Here is an 18,244-nt window from a genome sequence, read left to right on the forward strand (position 1 = left end):
GGTTAGCTCCAGGCTAACTGGTGCTTGGGGATAGAGACGTTAGCCAGGAGCTGCCACCCGGATAGCAGCTAGATAGCTGTGATGATCCGGTATAAAGGTTCAGAGCTTGCGGTAGGACTCAGAGATGTGGTAGAGAAAAAGCAGTCCGATATGCTCTGGGTTGATATCGCGCTGTGCAGACTGGCAGGAATTGACCGGGTTGAGGCTGGCTGATGTCCGAGATAACGGTGAGGACCGCTAGCAGTGGCTAACTGCCAACTAGCTTGTAGCTAGTTAGCTGGCTAGCATCTGATGGGGGTTCCGGTTCTAAAGCATAAAAATAGTTGATCTCAGCCTAGAAGGCCAGCATCCCGGAGTCACCTCTTCACTGTTGACGTTGAGACTGGTGTTTTGTGGGTACTATTAATGAAGCTGCCACTTGAGGACTTGTGAGACGTCTGTTTCTCAAACTGGACACTCTATTGTACTTGTCCTCTTGCTCAATTGTGCACCGGGGCCTCTCACTCCTCTTTCTATTCTGGTTAGAGCCAGTTTGCGCTGTTCTGTGAAGGGAGTAGTACACAGCGTTGCACGAGATATTCAGTTTCTTGGCAATTTCTCGCATGGAATAGCCTTCATTTATCAGAACAAGAATAGACTGGCGAGTTTCAGAAGAAAGGTCTTTGTGTTTCTGGCCATTTTGAGCCTGTAATTTAACCCACAATTGCTGATGCTCCAGATACTCAACTAGCCTAAAGAATGCCAGTTTTATTGCTTCTTTAATCAGGAAACAGTTTTCAGCTGTGCTAACATAATTGCAAAAGGGTTTCTAATGATCAATTAGCCTTTTATAATGATCAACTTGGATTAGCTATCACAACGTGCCATTGGAACACAGGAGTGATGGTTGCTGATAGTGGGCCTCTGTACATCTATGTAGATATTCCATAAAAAATATGCCATTGCCAGCGACAATAGTAATGTACAACATTAACAATGTCTACACTGTATTTCTGATCAATTTGACGTTATTTTAATTTTACAAAAAATGTGCTTTTCTTTCAAAAACAAGGGCATTTCTAAGTGATCCCAAACTTCAGAAAGATAATGTGTCACGCCCTGACCTTAGAGAGCCTTTCTATTTCTCTATGTGGTTAGGTCATGTTGTGATTTGGGTGGGCAATCTAGTTTTCCTATTTCTCTGTTTGGCCTGGTATGGTTCCCAATCAGAGGCAGCTGTCTATCGTTGTCTCTGATTGGGGATCATACTTAGGCAGCCTTTTCCCACTTTAGTTTGTGGGATCTTGTTTGTGTGTAGTTGCTTTTCAACACTGCATGTAGCTTTACGTTCGTTTTGTATTTTGTTGTTTTTTCGGTGTCATTTAATAAAAAGGAAAAATGTACGCCTACCACGCTGCACCTTGGTCTCATTCCAACAACGAACGTGACATAGTGTACATGGTGGGTGTCAACCTTGACAGAAATGTGCTCTCTGTACGTTGATAAAAGGCTTTCATACTGAATATTTTATTTATTTATTTATTTAACCTTTATTTAACTTGGCAAGTCAGAACAGTGACTAATGAGCCTTAGTCTTACCCCTGGTGTGGCTTGGGCCTCTGTTGCGTCCTGTAGAAGAGTTGTGTGTGACGTTGTGTTGAAAGTGGGCGATCTCCGGGGTGGTGTTAGTACGGAAACTCTCCTTAAACCGCCGCATCAATGCATCCACCGTCTCCTGCTTGGGGTCAAAGGCTGTGGGAGGGATAAAACAACGAGATGTGAGATCTGTTAAAAGGTTTCACACTTAGAGAGGGTTGGTTACAAAGCATGAGAAACAGGCACTGGTATGTTGTAAATGCAAACAGGGAAGATTAAAGCAAACAAACACATTTGACTGAGAGCCGGAATGTGAAAATACTTTGTTCAGCAGTCTCCTTGAGGTGCAATTCATATATTAATAGATGTATATTAAAAAACAACTGCTTTGCATCAAAGCTGCATTTAGAATTCATATATAATAAATATGATGAAATACCTTGACTCTACTTTGATTACTGACTGTGACTTTGAGGGCTATACATCTGGGCAGTTATCAGGAAGGTAATTTTACTTTTAGACCACAATTGATTGGAACAGAGTAGTTGACAAAACAAGTTTGCAAAGTTTGAATCATTTAGAGTATTTTAAACTGAACAGCTGACTCACGCTAGCTCAGTCTAAATCAAAATGCATTTTGTGTCAAGCACTGTAAATTCCAAACGCCTAGTCACAGTAGATACATTGGTACTTATTTGGTGCACTGTTTTCAGTACATTTCCGCATTTCCAACCTAAGTACATAGGTTGTTGAAAAGAAGATGGGCTCTGACTTTCTGACTGACTCAGCTCAACAACCTTTCATCTCTACAGGAATCCCCTTCAATGGTCTGCCCCTTGCCGCTCTGTTGAACACTTCATTCCTAGTTCAATCGAATACACGCTTAACTGAAGGAACAACAAAGACAGAATGCAATATGACGTTTTATTAAATAGTTTGGAGAATGGCCTTCTCTCCGAGGGAAGATCCTCAGTGCCATGTTATGTGATGGCAGGTAGCCCTATGCGGGACTGCTGGCATAACCCCCCCCCCCCCCATGACAGGCCTTAAGGTTATTATATATAGCTGGTGAAGAGGTGGATGGTTGTTGAAAACTGTTGCTGAAAAACAGCAAGTAAGAGAACATGGGTAAATTGACATATAAATACATCCCAACATTTACACCCATTGATTGATAGAGAGGAAGGTGATAATTGTGAGCCCATTGATTGATAGAGAGGAAGGTGATAATTGTGAGCCCATTGATTGATAGAGAGGAAGGTGATAATTGTGAGCCCATTGATTGATAGAGAGGAAGGTGATAATTGTGAGCCCATTGATTGATAGAGAGGAAGGTGATAATTGTGAGCCCATTGATTGATAGAGAGGAAGGTGATAATTGTGAGCCCATTGATTGATAGAGAGGAAGGTATTAATTGCAAAAGTGAGTCCATAGGTTAAACATCAGGCTTGAGGAATGTGCATTATTGTGCCATGCTCATAGGCTATAAGGTAAAAAGGTTAATGACATTCCACACATGTCTAATAGGAAAGAGGAGAAGGAACAGGAATTTATGCTGATGATGATACATTTATATTCATGCCCACTATGCCCCTAGAATAAGAAACAAAGTGAATTATGTTATGCTTACTGGATGAAGTTAAACTTTCGTAAATTACATTTCAACCCCTGACGAAATAACCTTCTTTGAATGTTGTCAAGTTTGGCATGAATAAGCAGTTGTGCAATTCACATCTGAACAAGAAAATACCTCAGAAGCTTTGCACTATTTCAAAGTGGGTATCACTGCTGAATCGGGTTGCTGTAATAGACTCAAAGCACAAAGGACTACAGATGAGAAGAAAAAATGGGCACATTTCTTTTCAGTTAATCTTCCAAAATAGAGCGCTCCAGTTTACAATAGGTAATGGGCATTGTTTGCATAGCCCCCTTTGAAAACCAATATGAGTTGTAGTGCGGCCCAGGCACATTTCCTTCTACTCGGCAGAAAATCATCAACCCTCGGGGGACTCATATGACCCATCTAAACATGTTCTGCCCCATTTGCGCCACTGAGACAAGAAATGAGAGAGAATATTCTTCCCATTGTTTCCTCAGCACAACAAAAAAAACTAAAAACTATCCCTAAAAAACACAGAGGGAAGCGACCATTTATCTAGAGCCTCCATTACCAAGCGGAGTGCTGTTCCCCCATGGCCCGCAATGCATCAAAAGTTCAATTAAAGTGAGATATGTAGACCTGGGAGTCTCTCGGAGGAGCGATGATACGTCTGGACACGGGCTATTTACTCGCAGTGCAGTGTGTGCAGGAGCGGAGCGGCCTAAAGTGAGCGACAGAGAGATAGATGTGGCCCGGCTCACAGCGGTATAGCGCACTCCACAGACACGGTCATTTCTCAACCTCCCCAGCTCTGTCTTTCTGTCTGTCTGTCTGTCTCTCAGGTGTGCTCACATCATGAATTATTGTCAAACATATATTTGCCGGGAACACTCAGGGAATGCCAATGAGAGAAATAACTAAAGTGCTGAAATAAAAAGTTGTAGAATAAAAGTCAGATAGCATTAAAGTTGGAAGTTATGACGGATTCTAACATTGTTTCCTGTAGTAGAATAGAAACAGTGTTACATTCATGTGTATGGTTCAGTCAGTTTGTATCAGTTTATATTGTAATTTGGTTCCTCAAAAACAAATATATATTGGTTTTGAAGTTACACAGATTAAGAATTAAGCCACCATGAAATGTGATAGTTATATGAACATGAAGGTGAGTAGAGTAACCAGGATACCATTGTCCTTTCATTCCCAAAAAATAATTTGAAATGTGCGTTACAATCTTCATTGAAAACGTGCTCTATGTTTTCCAGTTAGCCATACTAACAAATGACCAGAACGTGATAATGACTTTAATAGATTACATTTTCTCATAACAAATATTTAACCTGTTATGGCTGAAAGAGCAGCATTGAGTAACCTGGAAAGAGGTGGCCATTTCAAACGGCCTCGTTCTCAATTCTTGCTCGTACAATATGCATATTATTATTAGTATTGGATAGAAAACACTCTCTAGTTTCTAAAAACGTTTGAATTATGTCTCTAAGTGAAACAGAACTCTTTTTACAGCTCATTTCCTATCCGGAAGTGAGATTTCCAAAAAGCGAAGTGTCTCTTCAAGAGCTTGTCTATAAAAGGTCATGTCACTTAGGACTGTAGAAACACGTCATACACCTTCCTCTGGGTGTCATGCGGAAGTGAGAGCAGAAATCAGTTGATTATCTCTTTCAGAGAATGCATACACCCTCTTGGAGTGAGAGGACCGTCATTATTTTTATAGGCGCGAATTTGGACCTGGACTCTCCACCTGGAAAACGGTCGTTATAGATGAATATGACAGCTGGCTTCGATTTTTTTTGATACATGTCACAATATCATCCTAAAGTATGTTTTTTCAATATAGTTTAATTATATTATTGAAATTTATTCGTGACTTTATACGTGATGCGTTTGAAGACGAAGGAGAGGTTAGCGCAGTAAGGCCAGTGTGCTTGCTAATTCAAGAGGGAAATAGTTCTTCTGGATCCAAATAAAGACGGTTCTGAACAAAAGACCCCTTGTACAACATTCTGAATGAAGATCAACAAAGATAAGGACCCAATTTGGGATGCTATTTCATATATATCTGTCGAACTGTGCTATGCTACCGTTTGCTTTGTTGTGATGTTAGCTATTGTAGTAAGCTAATATGACGATATATTTGTGTTTTCGCTGTAAAACACTTAAAAAATCGGAAATATTGGCTGTATTCACAAGATCTAGTCTTTCATTAGCTATCCACCATATATTTTTTCTGAAATGTTTTATGATGAGTAATTGGGTAGTTGACGTTGGTGTCTGTAATTACTAATGGCTGCTTCAGTGCTATTTCTGACTGTAGCTATGCTGGTAGCTATGATGGTAGCAGTAATGTAAAATGATTTATAGCTCAAATATGCACATTTTCGAACAAAACATAGATTTTATTGTGTAACATGTTATAGGACTGTCATCTGAGGGAGTTTTTTTCTAGGTTATTTAGGTTGGTTTAGGTTAGTTAGGTTAGCTTTGTGCATGCTACTTGCATGCTACCGTTGCTGTGAAAATGTCTGTCTGTCTTTTGTATTTGGTGGTGAACTAACATAAATATATGTGGTGTTTTCGCTGTAAAACACTTCAAAAATCGGAAATATTGTCTGTATTCACAAGATCTTTCTCTTTCATTAGCTATCCACCATATATTGTTCTGAAATGTTTTATGATGTGTAATTAGTAGTTGACGTTGGTGTCTGTATTTTCTCTGGCTACTCCCGTGCGATTTCTGACTGTAGCTATGATGGTAGCAGTAATGTAAAACTGATTTATAGCTAAAATATGCACATTTTTTGAACAAAACATAGATTTATTGTGTAACATGTTATAGGACTGTCATTTGAGGTAGTTTTTTCTAGGTTATTTAGGTTGGTTCTAGGTTAGTTAGGTTGGCTTGTGCATGCTACTTGCATCCTACTTGTGCTGTGAAAAATGTCTGTCCTCTTTTTTATTTGGTGGTGAGCTAACATAAATATATGTGYTGTTTTCTCTGTAAAACATTAAAAAAATCGGACATGTTGGCTGGATTGACAAGATGTTTATCTTTCAAATGCTGTATTGGACTTGTTAATGTGTGAAAGTTAAATATTTTAAAAAAAAATAGATTTTGAATTTCGCGCCCTGCACTTGAGCTGGATGTTGTCATAGGTGTACCGGCGTCGGGCTTGCAGCCATAACAAGTTTTAAGTCGACATGTATTTTAAAGCTCCTAAACAAGATCTCTTGTGATTAAGAAACCATTAGAACACAAAAGAGCAATGACCAGCCCATCTCACTTCAGAACAAAGCTCAAAACTAATGCTACTGTCTATCAGCTTCTTAACACTAGATTCGTGTATTTGTGCTTCTTTAACAATGGGCAAACATAAACAGAGAATGCATTTACGCCTTTTTACTACCCAATGCTTTACATTATGTAACCTCCACATCTTAAACAGTGGCCATACATACAGTACACTAGAGTATGCTCTGTTCCCTTTAAAATCCACTTAGCAGTGGTGAAACACACACTATACTATGCACCATGTCCTTTACTAATGCCCACATCTTGAACAAGGAATGATATAGCCATATAGCGAACAGCTCACTCTTGGCTCCTTCACGTCCACTTGAACACATAATGTATGAGTGTGGCATGTAGAAACCCCAGCGGAGGGTTCCATGAGCCTGGGAAGACTCAATGAGACGGCTCATCTAATGACAGTGAGACGCTGCATATGAAGCACTAGCCAGCTTGCAAGAGTGCTACGCTAAGACAGTAAATGCACTGAGAATTCCCCATTGGGCCTTCGACGGTTCACTTGGCTAAGCTCAGAAAACAAACAGACTGGGCGGGCCATGTGGGCAGCAGCCACTTAAGCCCTGACCTGCCATGACTGAGGAGTGGCTGCCTGCCTGAATGTGTGAGGGAAGGAGGTTAACTGGGCCCATACATATTGCATGGCCCCTTGGCGCACACTTTGTTCTATCGGGGAGGCGGAGATGCTATCCCAAATAAGCCCTGTGAGGCCCCGTGGCGCACCTCTTCAAACAAATCGTTTGTCTCTTTAGTGTGTTCGGCAGCTGCTATCCATATACTTTATCATGCTCTCTCTCTCTCCCCCTCTCTCTGTAACTGCCTTTCTCTCTCTCACACACACACACACACACACACACACACACACACACACACACACACACACACACACACACACACACTGTGACTGGCTATTGATATTGTCTTCTAAATCCAATATGTTTGTTGAGATTGGCTTTAAATCATGCCTGTGTGCTGAGCCTCTGTGTGTCTCTCTTGTCTCTGTATGAAGATATCATCCAAAGACACTCTAATTGATATCACTTAAGGGAAAGATGCATGTTGTCCTTTTAAAATTGTGTTGCTTTTATTTATTTTTTGCCATTACAGCAAAGCGCTGAATTGATCAAGTCAACAGACAAAACAGGTTTCTAATAATAACAAAACACAAAGCTAGGAATGGTTGTCAGCAAGAAATAAATATATAATTTCAAAAGTTGAACTACCAAACTGGAAGTAAATTTCCTTCACACCAGAAAATGGTTGCTTAAGGGGGATTGGAGATGCAGGTATGAGACACACTACATGACCAAAGGTATGTGAACACCTGCTTGTCGAACATCTCATTCTAAAATCATGGGCATTAACATGGAGTTGGTCCCACCTTTGCTGCTATAACAGCCTCCACTCTTCTGGGAAGGCTTACACTAGAGAAGGCTTACACTAGGGAAGGCTTACACTAGAGAAGGCTTACACATTGCTGCGGGGACTTGCTTCATTCAGCCATAAGAGCATTAGTGAGGTCGGGCACTGATGTTGGGCGATTAGGCCTGGCTCGCAGTCGGCGTTCTAATTCATCCCAAAGGTGTTCGATGGGGTTGAGGTCAGGACTCTGTGCAGGTCAGTCAAGTTCTTCCACACTGGGCCTCCTGAGTGGAGCAGAGGTCTAAGTTCACTGCATCGCAGTGCTAGAGGCGTCACTGGTTCGATCTCAGGCTGTGTCGCAGCCGGCCGTGACCGGGAGACCGTGGCGCACAATTGGCCCAGCGTCATCCGGGATAGGGGAGGGTTTGGCCAGCCAGGATGTCCTTGTCCCATCGTGCTCTAGCGACTCCTTGTGGTTGCCTGTGCGCATGCACGCTGACTTCAGTCGTCAGCTGTACGGTGTTTCCTCCGACACATTGGTGCGGCTGGCTTTCAGGTTAAGCAAGCAGTGTGTCAAGAAGCAGTGAGGCTTGGCAGGGTTGTGTTTCAGAGGATGCATGGCTCTCGACCTTCACCTCTCCCAAGTCCGTACGGGAGTTAAAGCAATGGGACAAGACTATAACTATCAATTGGATATCTTGAAATTCGGGGGAAAAAAGGGGTTAAAAGTACAACAAAAAAGTAATTTAAAAAAATGTCCTCATAAAAAAATTATTCCACATCGATCTCAAAAACAAAATTCTGTATGGACCTCGCTTTGTGCACGGGGGCATTACCCAAACTGCTTCCACAAAGTTGGAAGCACAGAATCGTCTAAAATACTCTGTAGCGTGCGTTAAAACATCTTAGGGATATCATCCTTTTTAAAATTGTTTGCCTAAAATGACATACCAAATCTAACTGCCTGTAGCTCAAGCCCTGAAGCAAGGTTATGCATATTCTTGGTACCATTTGAAAGGAAACACTTTGAAGTTTCTGGAAATGTGAATTAAATGTAGGAGAATATAACACAATAGATCTGGTAGAAGAAAAAATAAGAATATATATTTTTTTTTTCTACCTCCATCTTTGAAATGCAAGAGAAAGATCCCAGTTCTAGCCATCACCCTGGTTGTAATTCCTTTGGTGTCCACAAGATGGGATGCAGTGTATATGCAAAGTTTCAGACGGATAACTTGAAGCATGAGCGAACTACATGACATTTAGTGTGAAGTCACCCAGTTACATTTGGACAAATTGTGAAGGAGACAATTGCATTCATATTACATTATTCAGCAAGAATATCGTCAAATCTGTATTCTTGGACTTTGATTTAACTTTTACAGTATTAGTAGCCATGAATATTCTTATAATTTTTGTCCAAGAGGAAAAGGCCTGCTGTCGCAAAAGGTTAGTAGCTACATTTTACAACATACACAGGGTGTCCGGATACTCCCGTAAAGCCCAGCTCATTGGCTATCTAGCTAGCTTTGTTTGACCCAGATTGGTGCTTATTTGACAAAGTTAGAGTCGTTTAAGTGAAGACCGCCCGCGTTATCGGCGTGCCATGAAGGCATCGCTCTCTGACCAAATATGGCGTCCTATAGGATATACTACACCCCTAATGATATAGTGAAGTCTGGTTAAGTTCTAGGATCTCTGAGGAATACATACACATGTGATTTGTTTAGGGTTAGATTTTCACAGATTCCTTTCTTTGCAAATTGAACGAGTGGAAATACAATACAAAATCGATTGTGCATACTATATGGACCTTTTTAGGATGTGAAAAAGGATTTTATCTAACAAAACAACACATGTTATCTCAGGGACCCTTTGGATGATAAATCAGAGCAAGACTTCAGAATGTAAGTACATATTTCACCTTCAGAGGTGAATTTATCAAACCTATCGCGGTGAAAAAACTGTTTTGTTGTTAGGAACTCTCCTCAAACAATAGCATGGCATTTTGTCGCAGTAATAGCTACTGTAAATTGGACAGTGCAGTTATATTAACAAAAATGTAAGCTTTCAGCCGATATAAGACACTTATATGTACCAACATTTGTTGTTTCTCTAAAATCTACGATCGTGACACAAGGTGCTGCAAGATTTACAACTGTCCCGTTGATGGGATGCCGATACCTAAGTTAAGATTTACTTCACTGGAACTCAGGGGACTAGGCCGAACCATGAAAAAAAGCCCCAGACCATTATGCCTCCTCCACCAAACTTTACAGTTGGCACTATGCATTGATGCAGGTAGCGTTTCCTGGCATTCGCCAAACCCAGATACGCCCGACTGCCAGATGGTGAAGTGTGATTCATCATTCCAGAGAATGCGTTTTCACTGCTCCAGAGTCCAATGACAGCGAGCTTTACACCACTCCAACCGACGCTTGGCATTGTGCTTGGTGATCTTAGGCTTGTGAGCGACAGCTCGGCCATGGAAACCCATTTCATGATGCTCCCGACGAACAGTTCTTGTGCTGGCGTTACTTTCAGAGGCAGTTTGGACCTCGGTAGTGAGTGTTGCAACCAATGACAGATACATTTTGTGCCCTACCTGCTTCAGCACTCGGCGGCCCCGATCTGTGAGCTTGTGTGGCCTACCACTTCACGGCTTAGCCGTTGTTGCTCCTAGATGTATCCACTTCACAATAACATCACTTACAGTTGACCGGGGAAGCTCTAGGAGGGCAGAAATATGACTAATTAACTCTTGGAAAGGTGGCATCCTCTGACAGTGCCACGTTGAAAGTCACTGAGCTCTTCAGTAAGGCCATTTTACTGACAATGTTTGTCTATGGAGATTGCATGGCTGTACGCTCGATTTTATACACAACTTTGAAGGGGTGTCCACATACTTTTGTATATGTATATAGTGTAGCTTATTGCAGATAGCTGAATATGGCGGATTTAAAAGATTACAGTACCTGAAGTAATAGCTACTAAAAGCACTAGGCTTTCAGAATAATACATTTGTTTCCTTTACTTATTTCCTTTACTTGACACTTTACATATTATACTTTCCTTTCCTTAGGACAATGTTGGAGGCACTTCTGGGACCGAGGGTCTTTCTCTCCACTGAACGCCCAAGCTAGCTTCTCACTTGCAGCTCAATATGAGCCAAAGCCTCTGTGTCCTTATTTTCCCCTTCAGCATCTTCCTTATCTCCCCTAGTCCCTTATCTGCAGTGACAGTGGGTTAACAGTGTCTTAGAAGCATTGGACAGCCACTTGCGCAGTGCCCCAGTCCATGAGTAGTTCTCATGGGCTCACACATCGAATAATGAAGTAAGCGACATATTTTTGTGTGCGAACCCATTAAACCAGCAGCTGTGTGTGTTTGTGTGTATGTGTGCGTGAGTGTGCATTTGTGCATGCGTGTGGGCGCATCTGTGTACGCAACTTTGTGTGTACGTGTGCTAGGATACAGATTGTGATACCTCGTGCCATACTGGGATATTTGGTAATAGCGGCACAGAACACAAGGGGCACGGTTTTCAAACCCACACTGATACTCTGTTATCCGAAGGTTAGCAATACGAACAAGCACATGTAAAATTCCATAGAGAATGCTAACTAAATGCTAACTAGCGCTTTGCAAACATCTTATACAGTCTGTGACCTAAACTATACAAGTAAGTCCAACATGTTACTTCCAGTTTTCTGCACGCACAATACAAATATTATCCAGCAAGGCTCTTGGTCCAGGAGGGCATTATCTCCTGTTACCAAGCGAATGCTTGATTTTGGAAGAAGCTAATCACTTAAATAGATAACTAGCTACTAAATTAGCAAACCATATGTACAACTACAGAGCATGTAGCACATATCTTGTAAACAAACACCACATGACTGGAGACATCGTATAAGCTTCATAATGAAAAATTATGTGACAGGTGAAATTAAGAATGCTATCTTTTTTTATCTTCTAAAGTATTTCACAAGTTGTCTGCAGGTATTTCCTTAAAAGTAGCTACAAATATTCACATTTATTAAAGAACTTAAAAGAAATAGTTTCAACGGTATTGACGGTATTGAAAAAACATACTGTGGCTTTTTCCAAATATACGGTATACTGTATCCGGTATAGCGCCCAAGCCTATTGTCTGTATATGTGCATCCGCCTGATCAAAGTTGGGCAACAGAAACCAGTCATGGGAGTTAGTATTCTATTTAGTGTTTGTTGGCATAACACTGGCCCTCAATGGGCTCTCACATTCAACATGTCTGCTAGGAGTGCGGAAGACTGGAAAGGTGAAGGGGATTTACTTCAAGTGGCCGCTCCACATCTCAAACAGCCAGCTCTCCTCCCTCTCTTTTTCTTCCCTCCTCCTTGTCTCTCTCCCTCTCTGCCTCATTTCCACTCTTCCTCAGCCCTCCCTCGAGATCTCATCAGTGAGAAACCCGTTGATACAGAAAGAGAGTGAGGAGGAAGATGGCAGGGGGATCAGTGCTCTCTACTCTCCAGTGGGGACATGGCGGTAACTGTCCTTATTCAATGTCCACCACGACTACATGAAAACACTGGGTAGCTAGGGCGAAGTACAGTAACACTGCTAACAAGACATCCGACTGTCAGGGAATTTATCTGTCAGGGCTATGCCAATTATCCCCATATCAGACTGTTATGTTATGCTGATACAGAGTCACAATATATCTATTCACAATGAGACTTTTTCTCATTCACTCAGGTGGGTTTTGCTGCTAGGAAACCAGGAAAGGATAGAGTGGCAACAGTTATGAGGCCAGCTTACGAAGGCACTGCAGGTTTGGACTTCAGAGGAACAAAACAAATCTAACAAGAGCCATGCAAATTCATGGTTGCGGATGTATCCATGAGGGAAATGTGGTTCTCATTAATCTTAAGAGCCTACAAATCCCTGCTGCTTTAGTCTCTAGTCAGTCCACGAGGAAGAGAAAGGATGGGAGCCCAAATATCTCTCTCTCTCTCTCCACTCTCTTTCTCTCTCTCCACCTCTTTCTCTCTCTCCACTCTCTTTCTCTCTCACTGTCCATGTCAGGCTGAGGGATTGAAAGAGACGGAGATAAATGGAAGGGAAATGGGAATACACCCCAGCTCCGATTCCCTCTGTGATTTACTCAATTCGCCATTGTTTCAGGATGAGTCTGGAGGGGGTCTGCACCCTGGGATGGCACAGCCATGACAGTGCTGCCTCTGGAAGTGTGACGAGAGAGAATGAAGAGAAGAGGGAAAATGGTTAGAAGAGAGAGAATAATGAAACGAGAGTGTGGCGGGGGGGGACTGAGAATTGGAGAAGTGGGGACAGGGGGTTGAGGGGGACAGGGGAGAGGAAGATAGACAGAGATTAGGGCAGAAGGAAGGGGGAGATAGAGGAGAGAAGAAAGCAACATGAGAGAGAAAGAGGAGATGGAGAATGGACTTGGGGGGAAAGAAAATCATACAGAGAGAGAGAGAGAGAGAGAGAGGAGAAGAAAGGCAAGACCAAAGGGAGAACAGATCAAGAGGGCAGGGCAAAGGAGGGCGATAGAAGAGATCAAGAACCGGAACATCTCAGGAAGAATAAAAGAAAACCAAAACCCTGAAGGTGTGCACAAAGGAACAGGGATGAGACCCGGAGAAATCATCAAACGCATACATGGACATATTTTAGGGAACGAAACATTGCACATCCCATCACTATGATGAAAGCAGTGTTTCTAAAAGCCATCTGGAACTTGATGTAAAAGACCAAATCGAATATCTCCATAAAGATGAATATTTTGTACATTCTAATTGGACTATTAATAGGTAAATATGACACCCGCGGTGGCTGCCCTACCTCCTGCAGAAAAGTGTTCTAGTTTCACTGGATATGACAGTAAACACCCACCAGGCAAACATTAATTGAAACAATATTATTTCACCATATTTTATTAACGTAATTTTTGATTGAATTCGTATATACAGTTGAAGTCGGAAGTTTACATACACTTAGGTTGGAGTCATTAAAACTAGTTTTTCAACCACTACACAAATGTCTTGCTAACAAACTATAGTTTTGGCAAGTCTGTTAGGACATCTACTTCGTGCATGACACAAGTAATTTTTCCAACAATTGTTTACAGACAGATTATTTCACTTATAATTCAATGTATCACAATTCCAGTGGGTCAGAAGTTTACATACACTAAGATGACTGTGCCTTTAAACAGCTTGGAAAATTCCAGAAAATTATATCATGGCTTTAGAAGCTTCTGATAGGCTAATTGACATAATTTGAGTCAATTGGAGGTGAACCTGTGGATGTATTTCAAGGCCTACCTTCAAACTCAGTGCCTCTGCCTGACATCATGGGAAAATCAAAATAAATCAGCCAAGACCTCCACAAGTCTGGTTCATCCTTGGGAGCAATTTCTGAATTCCTGAACGTACCACGTTCATCTGTACAAGCAATAGTACGCAAGTATAAACACCATGGGACCACGCAGCCGTCATACCGCTCAGGAAAGAGATGCGAAATGTCTCCTAGCTCCTAGCTCCTAGCTCCAGGCTCTGGAGCAACGAACCGCCCTTGCTGTCTCTGCCTGGCCGGTTCCCCTCTCTCCACTGGGATTCTCTGCCTCTAACCCTATTACAGGGGCTGAGTCACTGGCTTACTGGTGCTCTTTCATGCCGTCCCTGGGAGGGGTGCGTCACTTGAGTGGGTTGAGTTACTGACGTGATCTTCCTGTCTGGGTTGGCGCCCCCCCTTGGTTTGTGCTGTGGTGGAGATCTTTGTGGGCTATACTCGGCCTTGTCTCAGGATTGTAAGTTGGTGGTTGAAGATATCCCTCTAGTGGTGTGGGGGCTGTGCTTTGGCAAAGTGGGTGGGGTTATATCCTTCCTGTTTGGCCCTGTCCGGGTTTCTTCTGATGGGGCCACAGTGTCTCCTGACCCTCCTGTCTCAGCCTCCAGTATTTATGCTGCAGTAGTTTATGTGTCGGGGGGCTAGGGTCAGTTGGTTATCCTGGAGTACTTCTCCTATCTTATCCAGTGTCCTGTGTGAATTTAAGTATGCTCTCTCTAATTCTCTCGTTCTCTCTTTCTTTCTCTCTCTCGGAGAACCTGAGCCCTAGGACCATATGTCACAGCAAACCGGGCATGATGACTCCTTGCTGTCCCCAGTCCGCCTGGCCTTGCTGCTATTCCAGTTTCAGCTGTTCTGCCTGCGGTTATGGAACCCCTACCTGTCCCAGACCTGCTGTTTTCAACTCTTAATGATCGGCTATGAAAAGCCAACTGATATTTTATTCCTGATTATTATTTGACAATGCTTGTCATTTATGAACATTTTGAAAATCTTGGCTCTCTCTAATTCTCTCCTCTCTTTCTTTCTCTCTCTCGGAGGACCTGAGCCCTAGGACCATACGTCACGGCAAACCGGGCATGATGACTCCTTGCTGTCCCCAGTCCGCCTGGCCTTGCTGCTATTCCAGTTTCAGCTGTTCTGCCTGCGGTTATGGAACCCCTACCTGTCCCAGACCTGCTGTTTTCAACTCTTAATGATCGGCTATGAAAAGCCAACTGATATTTATTCCTGATTATTATATGACCATGCTTGTCATTTATGAACATTTTGAAAATCTTGGCTCTCTCTAATTCTCTCTTTCTTTCTCTCTCTCGGAGGACCTGAGCCCTAGGACCATACGTCAGGACTACCGGGCATGATGACTCCTTGCTGTCCCAGTCCACCTGGCCTTGCTGCTATTCCAGTTTCAACTGTTCTGCCTGCGGTTATGGAACCGCCACTGTCCCAGACCTGCTATTTTTAACTCTTAATGATCGGCTATGAAAAGCCAACTGAAAATTATTCATGATTATTATTTGACCATGCTTGTCACTTATGAATATTTTGAACATCTTGGCATAGTTCTGTTATAATCTCCACCCGGCACAGCCAGAAGAGGACTGGCCACCCCTCATAGCCTGGTTCCTCTCTAGGTTTCTTCCTAGGTTTTGGCCTTTCATGGGAGTTTTTCCTAGCCACCGTGCTTCTACACTGCATTCTTGCTGTTTGGGGTTTTAGGCTGGGTTTCTGTACAGCACTTCGAGATATTAGCTGATGTACGAAGGGCTATATAAAATAAACTTGATTTGATTTAATCCTAGAGATGAACGTACTTTGGTGCGAAAAGTACAAATCAATCCCAGAACAACAGCAAAGGAACTTGTGAAGATGCTGGAGGAAACAGGTACAAAAGTATCTATATCCACAGTAAAACAAGTCCTATATCGACATACCTGAAAGGCTGCTCAGCAAGGAAGAAGTCACTACTCCAAAACCGCCATAAAAAAGCCAGACAACGGTTTGCAACTGCACATGGGGACAAAGATCATACTTTTTGGAGAAATTTCCTCTGGTCTGATGAAACATAAATAGAACTGTTTCGCCATAATGACCATCGTTATGTTTGGAGGAAAAAGGGGGAGGCTTGCTAGCCGAAAAACACCATCCCAACCGTGAAGCACAGGGTGACAGCATCATATTGTGGGTGTGCTTTGCTGCAGGAGGGACTGGTGCACATCACAAAATAGATGGCATCATGACCAGGAAAATTATGTGGATATATTGAAGCAACATCTCAAGACATCGGTCAGGAAGTTAAAACTTGGTCGCAAATGGGTCTTCCAAATGGACAATGACCCCAAGCATACTTCCAAAGTTGTGGCAGAATGGCTTAACTTCTCTGGGATATGTAACTTAAGGACAACAAAGTCAAGGTATTGGAGTGGCCATCACAAAGCCCTTTGTGATTTCTTCAGCCTCCTGAGTTTGAAGAGTCTCTGTTGCGCCTTCTTCACCACGCTGTCTGTGTGGGTGGACCATTTCAGTTTGTCCGTGATGTGTACGCCAAGGAACTTAAAACTTTCCACCTTCTCCAATACTGTCCCGTCGATGTGGATAGGGGGGGTGCTCCCTCTGCTGTTTTCTGAAGTCCACGATCATCTTCTTTGTTTTGTTGACGTTGAGTGTGAGGTTAATTTCCTGACACCACACTCCGAGGGCCCTCACATCCTCCCTGTAGGCCATCTCGTCGTTGTTGGTAATCAAGCCTACCACTGTAGTGTCGTCTGCAAACTTGATGATTGAGTTGGAGGTGTGCATGGCCACGCAGTCATGGGTGAACAGGGAGAACAGGAGAGGACTGAGAACGCACACTTGTGGGGCCCCAGTGTTGAGCATCAGCGGGGTGGAGACGATTCAATCAAATAACAATCATAATTGGATGTTGATCTGACATCTGCTACGTAGGATGGTCCCTCTTAAGGAATGGTAAGAAGGACCCACTAATCGCTAGTTAAGCTTATGGAAAACAAGCTAATTTATTAACTAGTAGCTACCTCAAAGTGCATCAAGCTGTTTTGTATTAGTCCTGCCTTGTGTACTGCAGGCTGTTGGGTGGGTAGATACACACTCTCCAAGAGCCCACTGGGTTCTTACCGACAACATACACAACTCTGCCCACCTACATAACCGTCTACCCCCTGTAGATAAACAGATAACCCTAGAGTGTATGTTGTATGTGTGTTTTTCACGCATATGTCTACAGTATAGAAGTCTCCCCTTGCCCAAGTGCTTGAGTAGAAAAGCACTGGCCGTGCTACAAACTGTGTTGCAGGGAAAAGAGGTACCTATCTTCACTCTTTGCCTTTGAAAACGGGATGACAAGAAAATGTACTGAATAGAGAGCTCCAAATGGGTCCAATTGGAACTTTTCTGGAGCCTTTCACTCCTTACAAATGATGCCCAGAGAGAGAGAGAGAGAGAGAAAGAGAGAGGTGCTGTGGTGGGTGTGAATGTTTGCCCTGCTCTGCCCCACTTACCCATCCACCTCCTGTGTCATGCACTTATCTGCTGGGTTTTGTCCCCTGTAATGATCGACAGAAGAGGAAAGCAAGCGAGAGGGGGGCAGGAAAAGACTCAGCTTGGAGCTTTAAAACACATAGTCAGACTGTCTCAGACATCCAGGGAAAGGACTGCTGTTCGAGAAATACCGAGCCACAGACACACAAACACACACACACATGTACACGCACGCACACACACACAGACAGACATTCTCTCTTCTCCTAAAGACTTTCTCTCCAGGGCTTGTACTTATTGTCTAATTTCTGTCATTTCCTGCCTCTCAAGAGCTTGTAATGTTCCGAGTCAAACGATTTCTTTTTGACTTCCACTGACTTCCTTTGTTTTTCCAGCCTCTGCTGTTTTTTTCTGCATAGTCTCTTGCCACGGGCCTGTATGAAATATAAATGTGTTTCTTCCCCTGCCTGTGCGCCAGCTGAGGCGTTGCGGGTCACAGTCTGATCTCACGCTGCTCCAAGAGAAGCCATG

The 18,244-nt window shown here is 42.8% G+C and overlaps 1 protein-coding gene across 1 annotated transcript in view; it reads right to left on the bottom strand.

The window, feature by feature from the left end:
* LOC111964034 (astrotactin-2) overlaps nt 1-18,244 on the bottom strand; it is a 798,238-nt gene that overhangs the window by 637,516 nt on the left and 142,478 nt on the right. The window contains exon 4 of the mRNA XM_023987704.3: nt 1,579-1,731. Within this exon, the coding sequence (XP_023843472.1) occupies nt 1,579-1,731 (153 nt within the window). The remainder of the gene's footprint in view (nt 1-1,578; nt 1,732-18,244) is intronic.

The sequence above is a fragment of the Salvelinus sp. IW2-2015 genome, linkage group LG5, assembly GCF_002910315.2.
Source record: "Salvelinus sp. IW2-2015 linkage group LG5, ASM291031v2, whole genome shotgun sequence".
In the NCBI taxonomy this organism is placed as follows: Eukaryota; Metazoa; Chordata; class Actinopteri; order Salmoniformes; family Salmonidae; genus Salvelinus; species Salvelinus sp. IW2-2015.